The following is a 12,726-nucleotide window of genomic DNA, read 5'->3' as shown; positions in this document are numbered from 1 at the left end:
CAACTAAGAGCGGCACCGTCCCCTTCCAACCAATAGCGGCGTGATCCTCCCCAAACCAGCCAATCACCGCGCGGTTTGCCGCAGCAACGCCCGCCTCCCCAGCGCAGCTCCAGCCAATTAGAGGCGAGCCGGAAGTGGCGCCCTCTGACCCCCGAGGCCGGGCATGAGGCGGGTTCCCGTCCCTCCGCCGCGGCCCCGGGCTCGGGCGGGCGCTGCGGGAGGCGCTGCGGGAGCACGGAGGGTTCGGGAAGCTGCTGGGGCGGCCGGGACAGGTGGGTCAAGTGCCCCCTGAAGTGGCTCCTGTTCCACTGGCTGGTGCCCCCTGATCCAGGACAGCTCCAGTGAGTCTAGGGGGAATTTGTGGGGATTTTGGGGGGGAGTTTGAGAGGGTTTTGAGGGGGCTTTTTTGTGCTTTGGGGGATTTTGTTGGCAGTTTAGGAGGAATTATTGGGTTTTTGGAGAGAATTATTGGGTTTTGGGGGCTTATGGGATTTTGGGGGGTTTGTAGATTTGGGGGGTTTTGGATTTTGGAGGATTTTATTTGGGTTTTGGGGGGGTTTATTGAAATTTTTGGGAGTTTTTTTTTAATTTTGGTGGGTTTTGCTGGGATTTTGAGGGATTCTCTGGTGTTTTCGGGGGTTTTATTGGGATTTTTAGAGGGTTTTGTTTTTAGTGGAACTTTGGGGGGCTTTTGGGCATCTGGGGGGGGCTTTGGTGTTGTCCCCAGGTGCAGGGAAGGGCTGAAAGGCACCAAAATCTCCCTAAAACCCCGAAGAGTCCCTATAAAACCTGCAAAATCCCATTAGAATACTCTAGAATTTCAATAAAAGCCCACAAAATCTCTTGAAATCCTAACAAACCGCTCAAAATCCCATTTAAACCCCACAAATCCCCCAAAAAGTTCCCAAAACCACAAAAAGTCCCACAAAATCCCCCCAAGACCCAAAGAAATCCTGGCAACACCCAAAAAAACCCCACCAAAATCCCCCCCAAAAAAATCGCAAAAAAACCCCAAACCCTCAAAGAATCCCACTAAATGCCCCCAAAATCCCTAAAAATTCCAGTAAAACCATGAAAAACTCCAGAGAATCTAGCAAAATCCCAGTAAATCCCACCAAAATTTAAAGACAACCCAAAAAATTTCAATAAACTCCCAAACATCCCCAAAAAAACAACCCCCCAAAGCACCAATAAAACCAAAATCCAAACCCCTCAAAATTCCGCAGCTCCCCCAAAACCCTATAATGCTCTTCAAAAAACCCAATAATTTCCCCTAAACCCCCTGACAAAATTTCCCAAAGCCCAAAAAAGCTCGATGTCCCCAAAATCCCTCCCAAAAGCCCTGGTCCTTCCATTCTCAGCTCAGTCCTGTCCCGGGGTGCGGCCACACGCAGAAGTCCCCGAGCGATCCTGGTTCTGATCCTGGTGCCAATCCCGGTCTCGGCCTCACTCCTGGCCCATTTGGGTGATTTTAGGCCAAACTGGGCATGTTTGGAGTGGGTTTCAGATCCTTTGGAGTCACTTCAAGTCTTTTAGTGTGGATTTTGGGTCCTTTTGGCTGTTTCTAGGGCCTTATGGGTGAATCTTAATCCTGCATGGCTGATTTTAGGTCGCTTGTTTTGGTGGTTTTTGGGCCCATTTGGTTAAATTTTTGGCTTCTTTTGTTAACTTTAGGTTGAACCAAGTCTTTTTACGGTGAGTTTGTGTCCTCTTCTGCGGGCTTCAGGCGTGTTTGGGTAATTTTAGGTCCCTGTGGGTGATTTTGATAAAAACTAGGTGGATTTTAGGGTGAATTTTGTCACATTTGGGTCATTTTAGGCAAAATGAGATACTTTCAGGGTGGATTTTAAGCCCATTTGGGAAATTTAGGGTGATTTTAGGCCATTTTGTGTGGGTCGCAAACCACTTTGGGCAATTTTAGGCCCATTTGTTTAGATTTTAGACCCCTTTGGATAATTGTAATCACATTTGGCTGATTTTAGGCCAAACCTGGTGGGTTCCTGCGGCATATGAGGCCCTTTAGGGTGATTTTAGGCCAAATTGGGCCCTTTTAGGACCGCATGACCCATTTCCCCTCACAGTTCAGGGTTCAGGAACGGGGGAGGAGGAGGAGGGAGGGAGGAAGAGGCGGAGAGGCAGCAGGAAGCAGCAGAGGAAGAGGAGAGGGGGGAATCGCGTGGCCCTGGCGGTTCCTGAACTCACCGCAGCCCTGGGAGCATCACCGGTGCCTGGGGAGGGGGAGCTCAGCCCAAATATGCCAGGGGGTCCCCAGGTTTAGGGATTTTTGGGGGAATGGTTGGAGCTTGCGGGGCTCTGAAGACGAGCTGCAGGTGCCCCTTTGGGGGGTCCCCGGGAGGTGTTTTTGGGGGGTCCTGGTGTGGGTGGCAGCAGAGTCCTGGTGGGGGGACGTTGGTTTTGGGGAGCCCTGGGAGAGCTGTGGTTTCCCTGAGTGGGAGCCCCGAGAGAGGAGAGCCCCAGAAGGCCAAAGCGGGGTCCCTGAGAGGGAGAGACTCTTGGGATTCACGGGACCCTCGTGGATGGGATGGCTGGGAATGGGGTTCAGGGTTCCTGGTGCTGGAAGTGGCTGCTCCCTCTATGAGCCCAGTTGCTCCCCCTGTTTCCAGTTTCCTGGGCACTCCCAGTATGAGCCCAGTCCCTCCCAGTCATTCCCTATTGATGATGCAATTTGCCCCCAGCAAGGTCCCACTTTCTGCAAGTTGCTCCCACTTTCATCTAGCGTGTTCCCAGTTCTCCCAGTTGCCCCAAGCATAGTCCTAGTCCTTCCAGTATGGTCCCAGTCTCTCCCAGCAGGGCCCCAGTCACTCACACTTGCCCCCACCATGACCCCAGGTCCCCCAGAGCATTCCCAGCCACTCCCAGTTTGGTCCCAGGCATTACTTCTATGATGTCAGACACTTCCAGTATATTTCAGGTACACTGAACTTTCTGATAGTTATTACCAGGCACTTCTAGTTACCTCAGTGAACCTCATGGTTTACTTGCCCCTATTTTTATCCCAGTTGCTCCCAGTTCTTCTGAGTGCATCCCCTCTTGGCTCTCAGCAAGGGTAGCTCCCAGTAACCCCCAGTCAGGGTCCAATGACACGCACTCTAATCCCAGTATGATTGTAGCCACTCCCAGTATGATCCCAGTCACTTGCAGTCTAATTCCAGTCACTCCCAGTCTGATGCCAGTGGCCCCCAGTGTGATCCCAGTTGCTCCCTGTCAGTGCCAGCATGACCCCAGTAGCCTCCAGTGTGATCCCAGTGAATCTCTGTCTCTCCCAGTGTATCCCAGTCACCCCCAGCATGCTCCCAGTCACTCCCACTTCCTCCCAGTTGCTTTCAGCACAATTCCAGTTTCCTACAGCCGCTCCTAGTCAATCCCAGTATGATCCAGTCACCCTCAGTATGATCCCAGTTGCCCCCAGCATAGTTCCAGTTGTTCCTAGTTCCTACAAGTATGATCCCAGTTGCCCCTAGAATAGTCCCAGTCCCTCTCAGCATGGTCCCTGTCACACCCAGTGTCCCCCAATGTAGATTCAATCACTTCCAGTTTCCTGTAGAGTAGTCCCAGTCATCCCCAGCATGGTCCCAGCTGTTCCCAGTGTTGTACCAGTTATTCCTAGCATGGTTACAGACACTCCCAGTTGCCCCAGTGAGGCTCTAGTTACTTGAGAATGATCCCAGTCTTTTCCAGTTACTCCCAGTTGCCTCTACCATGATTCCAGTTTTTGTCTGTTGCCCAAAGTGTGGTCCCAGTTGCTTCCAGTATGATCCCAGTTGTGGTCTCAGTTGCCTCAGCATGGTTCCAGCACCTTCCAGTTGATCCCAGTTGCTCCCAATATGTCCACATTTTCCTCCCAAAATGGGCCCAGTAGCTCTCAGTAACCCCCAGTCAGGTTCCATTCACGCCCATTGTAATCCTAGTGGCTCCCAGGTTGATCCCAGCAGAACCCATAGTCAGTCATACTGCCAGTATGGTTCCAGTCACTTCCAGTATGATCCCAGTCACTCCTAGTATGATCCCAGTTGCATTCAGTGACTCCTAGATCCTCCCAGTATTATTCCAGTCATGCCCAGAGTCACTCCCTGTAACTCCTAGTGTGGTCCCAGTTGCTCTCAGTGACCTCCAGTATGGTTCCAGTCATGGCAAACACCTTTCCAGTCACTCCCAGTCTGATTGCAGTAGGATCCCAGTCACTCTTAGATACTCTCAGTACTATTGCACTCACTCCCAATATGATCCCAGTATGACTCTGACATAGGCACACCTCCTGCCATTATCACTCAGCATGATTCTAGTCGCTCCCCTTTACCCCCACTATGGTTTCAGTCTCTCCCAGTATAACCCAGTTGGTCTCATCATGTTCCCAGTCACTCCCAGATTCCTAGAGTTGCTTCCAGCCTGATCCCATTTGATCACAGCCACTCCCAGTCACCTCCCAGTTGCTGCAAGTATGATCCACTATGATCCCAGTCTGCCCCAGCATGGGCCCAGCTGCTTCAACTGTGATCCCAGTTGCCCCCAGCATGGTTCCAGTTTGTCCCTGTTCCTCCCAGTGTGATGCCAGTTGTCCCTAATGTAGCCCTAGTGACACTGTGGATGATCCCAGTCCCTTCCAGCATGGTCCCAGTTACTGTCAGTGCAGACCCAGCCACCCCCATTCACTTCCAGTTGCCAAAATTGTCATCCCAGTTGTCGCCAGCATGGTTCCCGTTGTTCCCAGTGGGGTTCCAGTCACCCTATGGTTACAGACACTCCCAGTATACCCCAGTTGCTCTCAGCATGCTTGTAGTAATTCCCAGTCATTCCCAGTTGCCCCAGTAAGTTACCAGTTACCCCAGTACAGCATAGTCCCTGCCAGTAAAGCCACTCCTGGGATCCCCCAGCCCTCTCTGCCTTTCCCCCTCACGGATCTCTCGAGAGGAGCCCCAAGGGCTGGCAGTCCCCAGCCAGGGTCCCCAGCAAGCCCCAGTGTGGATCTGCAGCCCCCACTTTTCCCAGTTTCCCTCTCCTTTTGCCCAGATTGGGTTCCCCCCGCCCCCAGCGGGTGGGAGCAGCCGAGAGCCCCGCGCTGCCCATGCCGAGCTGTCCCGGCTCCAGCCCCGCTCCTGCCGCGGGCTGCGAGGGCTGCGGGAACGGGGCAGCGAGGGGGGCACTGCTGCTGGGGGAGGAGGAGGAGGGATGAGGAAGGAGAGTGAGAAGGGATGGAAGTAGGAGAAGGAGATGGGCTTAGGCAGGAGGAGGAGGAGGGATGGAAGAGGAGGAGAGGGAGGAGGAGGAAGAGGAGGAACAGAAGAGGGTCAAGGAAAGGAGAAGGAACCATGAGGTTGAGCGCTCCCTGAATTTGCAGTCCCCCCACCGGTGGGATCATCACCCCTGCCCCCCGCCCCATCCTGCAGGTGACAGGGAAGGGGGACCTCGGCCCAGATATTCTGGGGGCTCCGTGGGTTGGGTTTTTTTGAGGGGGATGTTTGGAGAATGAAGAACTGTAAAGCTGAGTGGAAAAGGCCCCTTTTGGGGACATTGTGGGGTGCCAGTGATGGCTGCCGGCAGAGGCAGCCTGGAGGAGCAGAGCCCTGTGTCCCCCAGGAGCCCAAAGTGGGGAGCCAGAGAGGGGGGAGCGCTGCCATTGGCAGGACCCTCAACAGCCTGGAGAGGGGCAGGGGGGACTCCTTGGAGCTCCTGCAGCCCAGAGCAGAGAATGAGGGGAGAAGGGACCCTGGGACCCGAAAAACCCCTGGCATCCCTAAATGGGGAGACCGAGGAGGGGGAAACATTTCGGATTCCTGTGATTCACAGCAGCCTGGGGAGGACAGGGACCGAGGAGAAGGGAGACCCACAATACGAGTGTGACACTGAACAGCTGGGACAGGGAGGAATCCCCAAAGACCAAAGTGGAGAGACCAGAGATGGGGATCTCCTGGGAGAGTTTTCAGGGATGAATCTTGGTATTCTGGAGGATTCCATGGACCCCAGATGCTCGGTGACTTCCAGAGATGGACTTGGGCAGAGAGACCTTCAAACTCGACATGCTCATCCCTTGTTTTCCCCCAAACCAGGATTTCCCATTTCCAACCCTTGGCTGGATGGAGAAGGCGGGTGCAAGGACGAGGAAGATGCCACGGGACACCCAGGCAGGTAAGGAGGAAGTCAGTGCCCCTTTCCCTCTCTCTCCTGCTCCATCTCCCAGTCCAGCATGCCCCCAGATGCAGGACAAACCCCACTGCTGACACCGTTCTACTGGGGATGCACTGGGGGGCTCTCCTTGCCCTTCCCTGTGGCACGGAGGCAAATCCCATCCTCTCCTTGCCCTTCTTCCTCCAGACAAGGAGCTGCAGATGGAGGCCAGGGAGGAGAAATCCCCGTGGCAGAACCTTGTGGAAGAGGCCGTTTTGTGCAGCTCCACAGCACAGGAATCAAAGGGGAAAGAAAATCCCCGGAGACCCCACACAAGGAGGGGCTGCAAACGTAGATTGCAGAGATCTGAGGAGGAAAGACCCAACCTGGGCCAGGAAGGTGGCCAGAAATCGGGCCAGAGCTTGGACCTTGTGGTCCATGACCAGCTTCATGATGGGGACAAGCCCCACAAGTGCTTGGAGTGTGGGAAGAGCTTCAGCCGGAGCTCCAGCCTGATTCAGCACCAGAGGACCCACACAGGGGAACGGCCATTTGAGTGTGGGGAATGTGGGAAGAGCTTCAGAGTCAGCTTCAGCCTGATCCGCCACCAGATTATCCACACTGGAGAACAGCCCTACGAGTGTGGGGAATGTGGGAAGAGCTTCAGCCGGAGCTCCACCCTGATCCGTCACCAGGTGATCCACACTGGGGAGAGGCCCTACGAGTGTGATCAATGCAGGAAGAGGTTTAAGCTCAGCTTTAGTCTCCTGGTGCACCAGCGCACGCACACCGATGAGAAGCCCTTCCACTGCTCCGACTGTGGGAAGGGCTTCAGGCAAAACTCCCATCTTGTCAGGCACCGGCGCATCCACACTGGGGAACGGCCCCACGAGTGTGAGGAATGTGGGATGAACTTCAGCCGTCATGATGGGGACAAGCCCCACAAGTGCTTGGAGTGTGGGAAGAGCTTCAGCCGGAGCTCCAGCCTGATTCAGCACCAGAGGACCCACACAGGGGAACGGCCATTTGAGTGTGGGGAATGTGGGAAGAGCTTCAGAGTCAGCTTCAGCCTGATCCGCCACCAGATTATCCACACTGGAGAACAGCCCTACGAGTGTGGGGAATGTGGGAAGAGCTTCAGCCGGAGCTCCACCCTGATCCGTCACCAGGTGATCCACACTGGGGAGAGGCCCTACGAGTGTGATCAATGCAGGAAGAGGTTTAAGCTCAGCTTTAGTCTCCTGGTGCACCAGCGCACGCACACCGATGAGAAGCCCTTCCACTGCTCCGACTGTGGGAAGGGCTTCAGGCAAAACTCCCATCTTGTCAGGCACCGGCGCATCCACACTGGGGAACGGCCCCACGAGTGTGAGGAATGTGGGATGAACTTCAGCCGGAGCTCCCACCTGATCCGCCACCAGAGGATCCACACTGGGGAGCGGCCCTACGAGTGTGGGGAATGTGGGAAGAGCTTCAGAGAGAGCACCAACCTGATCCAGCACCGGAACATCCACACTGGAGAAAGGCCCTACAAGTGTAGGGAATGTGGGAAGGGTTTCAGCCAGCGTGCCAACCTGGTCCAGCACCAGAACATCCACACCGGGGAGAGGCCCTATAAGTGTTCAGAGTGTGGGAAGGGGTTTCGGATCAGCTCACATCTCCTCGTGCACCATCGGATTCACACAGAGGAGAGGCCCTTCCGCTGCCCCGACTGTGGGAAGGGCTTCATGTACAACTCTCACCTCATCAACCACCAACGGATTCACTCAGACGAGAGGCCCTTCCGCTGCCCCGACTGCGGGAAGGGCTACAAGCACAATTCCACCCTGATGACCCACCGGCGCATCCACACCGGAGAGAGGCCGTACAAGTGTTCCCAGTGTGGGAAGAGCTTCTCACAGCGCTCAGCCCTGACTGAGCACCGACGGAGGCACCGCTAAGGGAAGCCCTGCGAGTGCCCCGATTTCAGGAAGAGCTTCGTGTGCTGCTCCAACTCCATCCCCCACTGGAGCACCCTTGTTGGCGTTTGTTTTTTGTTTGGGGGGGGGGGGGGGGGGGTGGATGTTTGGAGAATGAAGAACTCCAAAGGTGAGCGGAAAAGGCCCCTTGGGGGGACACTGGGGGGTGCAGAGGCAGCCTGGAGGAGCAGAGCCCTGTGTCCCCCAGGAGCCCAAAGTGGGGAGCCAGAGAGGGGGGAGCGCTGCCATTGGCAGGACCCTCAACAGCCTGGAGAGGGGCAGGGGGGACTCCTTGGAGCTCCTGCAGCCCAGAGCAGAGAATGAGGGGAGAAGGGACCCTGGGACCCGAAAAACCCCTGGCATCCCTAAATGGGGAGACCGAGGAGGGGGAAACATTTCGGATTCCTGTGATTCACAGCAGCCTGGGGAGGACAGGGACCGAGGAGAAGGGAGACCCACAATACGAGTGTGACACTGAACAGCTGGGACAGGGAGGAATCCCCAAAGACCAAAGTGGAGAGACCAGAGATGGGGATCTCCTGGGAGAGTTTTCAGGGATGAATCTTGGTATTCTGGAGGATTCCATGGACCCCAGATGCTCGGTGACTTCCAGAGATGGACTTGGGCAGAGAGACCTTCAAACTCGACATGCTCATCCCTTGTTTTCCCCCAAACCAGGATTTCCCATTTCCAACCCTTGGCTGGATGGAGAAGGCGGGTGCAAGGACGAGGAAGATGCCACGGGACACCCAGGCAGGTAAGGAGGAAGTCAGTGCCCCTTTCCCTCTCTCTCCTGCTCCATCTCCCAGTCCAGCATGCCCCCAGATGCAGGACAAACCCCACTGCTGACACCGTTCTACTGGGGATGCACTGGGGGGCTCTCCTTGCCCTTCCCTGTGGCACGGAGGCAAATCCCATCCTCTCCTTGCCCTTCTTCCTCCAGACAAGGAGCTGCAGATGGAGGCCAGGGAGGAGAAATCCCCGTGGCAGAACCTTGTGGAAGAGGCCGTTTTGTGCAGCTCCACAGCACAGGAATCAAAGGGGAAAGAAAATCCCCGGAGACCCCACACAAGGAGGGGCTGCAAACGTAGATTGCAGAGATCTGAGGAGGAAAGACCCAACCTGGGCCAGGAAGGTGGCCAGAAATCGGGCCAGAGCTTGGACCTTGTGGTCCATGACCAGCTTCATGATGGGGACAAGCCCCACAAGTGCTTGGAGTGTGGGAAGAGCTTCAGCTGGAGCTCCAGCCTGATTCAGCACCAGAGGACCCACACAGGGGAACGGCCATTTGAGTGTGGGGAATGTGGGAAGAGCTTCAGAGTCAGCTTCAGCCTGATCCGCCACCAGATTATCCACACTGGAGAACAGCCCTACGAGTGTGGGGAATGTGGGGAGAGCTTCAGCCGGAGCTCCACCCTGATCCGTCACCAGGTGATCCACACTGGGGAGAGGCCCTACGAGTGTGATCAATGCAGGAAGAGGTTTAAGCTAAGCTTTAGTCTCCTGGTGCACCCGCACGCACACCGATGAGAAGCCCTTCCACTGCTCCGACTGTGGGAAGGGCTTCAGGCAAAACTCCCATCTTGTCAGGCACCGGCGCATCCACACTGGGGAACGGCCCCACGAGTGTGAGGAATGTGGGATGAACTTCAGCCGGAGCTCCCACCTGATCCGCCACCAGAGGATCCACACTGGGGAGCGGGCCTACGAGTGTGGGGAATGTGGGAAGAGCTTCAGAGAGAGCACCAACCTGATCCAGCACCGGAACATCCACACTGGAGAAAGGCCCTACAAGTGTAGGGAATGTGGGAAGGGTTTCAGCCAGCGTGCCAACCTGGTCCAGCACCAGAACATCCACACCGGGGAGAGGCCCTATAAGTGTTCAGAGTGTGGGAAGGGGTTTCGGATCAGCTCACATCTCCTCGTGCACCATCGGATTCACACAGAGGAGAGGCCCTTCCGCTGCCCCGACTGTGGGAAGGGCTTCATGTACAACTCTCACCTCATCAACCACCAACGGATTCACTCAGACGAGAGGCCCTTCCGCTGCCCCGACTGCGGGAAGGGCTACAAGCACAATTCCACCCTGATGACCCACCGGCGCATCCACACCGGAGAGAGGCCGTACAAGTGTTCCCAGTGTGGGAAGAGCTTCTCACAGCGCTCAGCCCTGACTGAGCACCGACGGAGGCACCGCTAAGGGAAGCCCTGCGAGTGCCCCGATTTCAGGAAGAGCTTCGTGTGCTGCTCCAACTCCATCCCCCACTGGAGGACCCTTGTTGGGAAGAGCCCTGGTGACCCACATTTGCTGTGATCCATGTTGGGAAGGCACCTAGCTGCTTATCCTTTTGTTTTGGCCTTCATTTTCTTCTGATTCATTTTCATCCCTTAAAAACAGCCAAAACAGGGTTAAAAAGAAAGAAACTGATCAAAGATATCTAAAGTCCCACCATTTCACAGTTGTTTGAGGGGGAATTTAGGATTTGGGGATGTAATCTGGAGGATTTGTGGGTTCTGGGAGAATTTTGGGCAGTGTTTTCCTTCTCTTTGCACTGCAGAAACCAAAAGGGATCAACCTGTCTCCTCAAAACAACTCAATCCCACTGAAAACCATACAGTTGTACCCCAAAAGGGCTCAATCCCAACTCAGAATTGCTTGTTCTCTCCTCAAAAATATCAATCCTATGCCAAACTCACTTGATTCCACAGCTGCCATGGGGAGAAGGGGTTGGAAGGAGATTGGGCTCACTTGATTCCACAGCTGCCATGGGGAGAAGGGGTTGGAAGGAGATTGGGAGAAGTGGGATCCAAATTTGGAGCGGTGGATCGGGATTGTGTGCAGCTGGGTGGGTGGGATGTATTTGATAGTAAATAAATACTTCAGAGTTACTAATTTCTGTCCTATTCATTTTCAGTGAGTTGCAATTCTGTTTCCAGAGTGCCACCTTCTCAGCTGATTTTGTTTGGTCCTCCTTTCTCTCCTGCCTCTCTCTTTCTCAGTGCCTCCCTTGAGCCAGGGCAGCTGCCACCAAAGACGCTTCCCTGATTTAATTCTCAGTGCAAGAGCTACAACAATGATTGATGAAGTTATGAAGGCTGGTAGTGAAATGTCACTGTAGCATCTTGCTCTACTTGGCTTTCGGCCCCTTCCTAAGAGCTTTGTCTTGAAGGGCAGGAACACCTTTTCCTTGGTGTGAATGCGATTGTATAGGTTGGGATCGTATGGACTGGGATTGTATAAACTGGGATTGTACAGACTGGGATCATATGGACTGGGATGGCTGCACCAGAACAATGCAAACTAGGCAGTCCCACCCCACCCAGGGATCCCTCCCAGTCCTGCATGGGGGCACAGCCAAAACTCTCCGGAGTGAAGACAGAGGTCCTGTAGTGATCTCAGTGCCAATCCTGTTCCCAGTTTTGGTCTCAGTCTCCGTCCAGGAGCACTCCCAGTGTCAGTCCCAGTCCCGGTTCTGGTGTCACTACCAGTCTCAGAGCACTCCTGGAGCGCTTCTAGTGCTAATTCCCGTCCCAGTGTTGATCCCAGTCCTGCAGCTGTGCTGGTCCCGGTCTCAGTCTGAGTCCCAGAGCGGTGCCAGTTTCGGTGCCAGTGCCGCTTCTGGTTTCAGTTCTGGTCTCAATCTCTGTCTCTTGAGTTGTCCTGGTTCTAGTGCTGGTACCTGTGCCGGTCTTGGTCCTGGAGTGCTCCTTGTGCACTCTCAGTCCCAGCCCCAGAGTGCTGCCAGTCTCAGTGCTGGTTCCAGTGCTGGTCTCGGTGTCAGTCCCGCAGTGCTCTGGCTGGTCTCCATCCTGGTCCCAGTGCCAGAGAAGTCCTGGTGTCAGTGCCGGTCTCAGTTCTGGTGCCGGTTCTGGTCCCAGAGCACTCCCAGTGCCAGTCCTGGTTCTGAAGCACTCCCGATGGCAGTCCCAGTGTCGGTCTTGGTCTCAGTCTTGGTCCCAGTGCCAGTTCTGGTGCCAGTTTCAGTTTCAGTCTCGGTCCCAGTAATGGTGCCTGTCCCAGAGCAGTGCTGGTCTTGGTTCTGGTATCAGTTCTGGTGCCAGTCTCGGTCTCAGTCCCTGAGATTTTAGGCTAATTTTGGTGATTTTAGGCCAATCTGGGCAGGTTTAGGGTGGGTTTTAGATCTCTTGGAGTGATTTCAAGCATTTAGTGTGGATTTTAGGTCCCTTTGGATGATTTTAAGCCCATATGCATAGATCTTAAGCCCGCATGGGTGATTTTAGCCTTTTCTCGGTGATTTTGGTTTCAGGATTCAAATAGTGTTGTCTTTCCCTACAGCTGTTCCTTCAGCTGGATTGGGAGGGCCTTTTGGCCTCTGGACCCACACTTTGGCTCCATTATTAGGACTGCTGGATCCAAATCCTTTATCTCCAGCAACAGTGATCATTGGAGGTGCATCTCCTTTTTTCACAATTGTTTTCAAAACTGCACTATCAATAACTGTGCTACCCTGTCATGGAGTTGAATAATCACCTTATTCACTATTGTTTAGTGACTTTAATTACTTTAATTCCTCCTTGATAATCTCCATCAACTCCTTCTCCCATGACACGAACGCTTTTCAAAGCCAAGCTCCAGTGAGGAGTTGTCAAACCAAAGTGTCCTGGAGGAACTGGAGTTCCTATG

General features: G+C 54.5%; 2 protein-coding genes across 2 annotated transcripts; both read left to right on the top strand.

Annotated features, from left to right (window-relative positions):
- Positions 1-150: 150 nt before the first annotated feature.
- Positions 151-11,178, top strand: LOC121359420 (zinc finger protein 271-like). Its single transcript, XM_041478361.1, has 5 exons — positions 151-341; positions 1,675-1,695; positions 6,066-6,144; positions 6,331-8,087; positions 10,306-11,178. The coding sequence occupies exons 3-4, from the start codon at positions 6,093-6,095 to the stop codon at positions 8,061-8,063; spliced, it is 1,785 nt and encodes a 594-aa protein (XP_041334295.1). The 5' UTR covers positions 151-341; positions 1,675-1,695; positions 6,066-6,092; the 3' UTR covers positions 8,064-8,087; positions 10,306-11,178.
- LOC121359422 (zinc finger protein 883-like) lies at positions 8,290-10,313 on the top strand. Its single transcript, XM_041478362.1, is given in 3 exon segments — positions 8,290-8,838; positions 9,025-9,592; positions 9,594-10,313. Coding segments are annotated over 3 exon segments (1,398 nt in total). The 5' UTR covers positions 8,290-8,696; the 3' UTR covers positions 10,282-10,313.
- Positions 11,179-12,726: the final 1,548 nt, after the last annotated feature.

The sequence above is a fragment of the Pyrgilauda ruficollis genome, unplaced genomic scaffold, assembly GCF_017590135.1.
Source record: "Pyrgilauda ruficollis isolate IOZ18807 unplaced genomic scaffold, ASM1759013v1 scaffold446, whole genome shotgun sequence".
Lineage (NCBI taxonomy): Eukaryota > Metazoa > Chordata > Aves > Passeriformes > Passeridae > Pyrgilauda > Pyrgilauda ruficollis.
This window is presented reverse-complemented; position numbering and strand designations above follow the sequence as displayed.

Bases quoted from the DNA above. Each gene is read 5' to 3' on its own strand.
- LOC121359420 (XM_041478361.1), top strand. From the start codon at position 6,093: ATGGAGAAGGCGGGTGCAAGGACGAGGAAGATGCCACGGGACACCCAG. The intron at 6,145-6,330 runs GTAAGGAGGAAG...TTCTTCCTCCAG, and splicing joins GCCACGGGACACCCAGGCAG to ACAAGGAGCTGCAGATGGAG.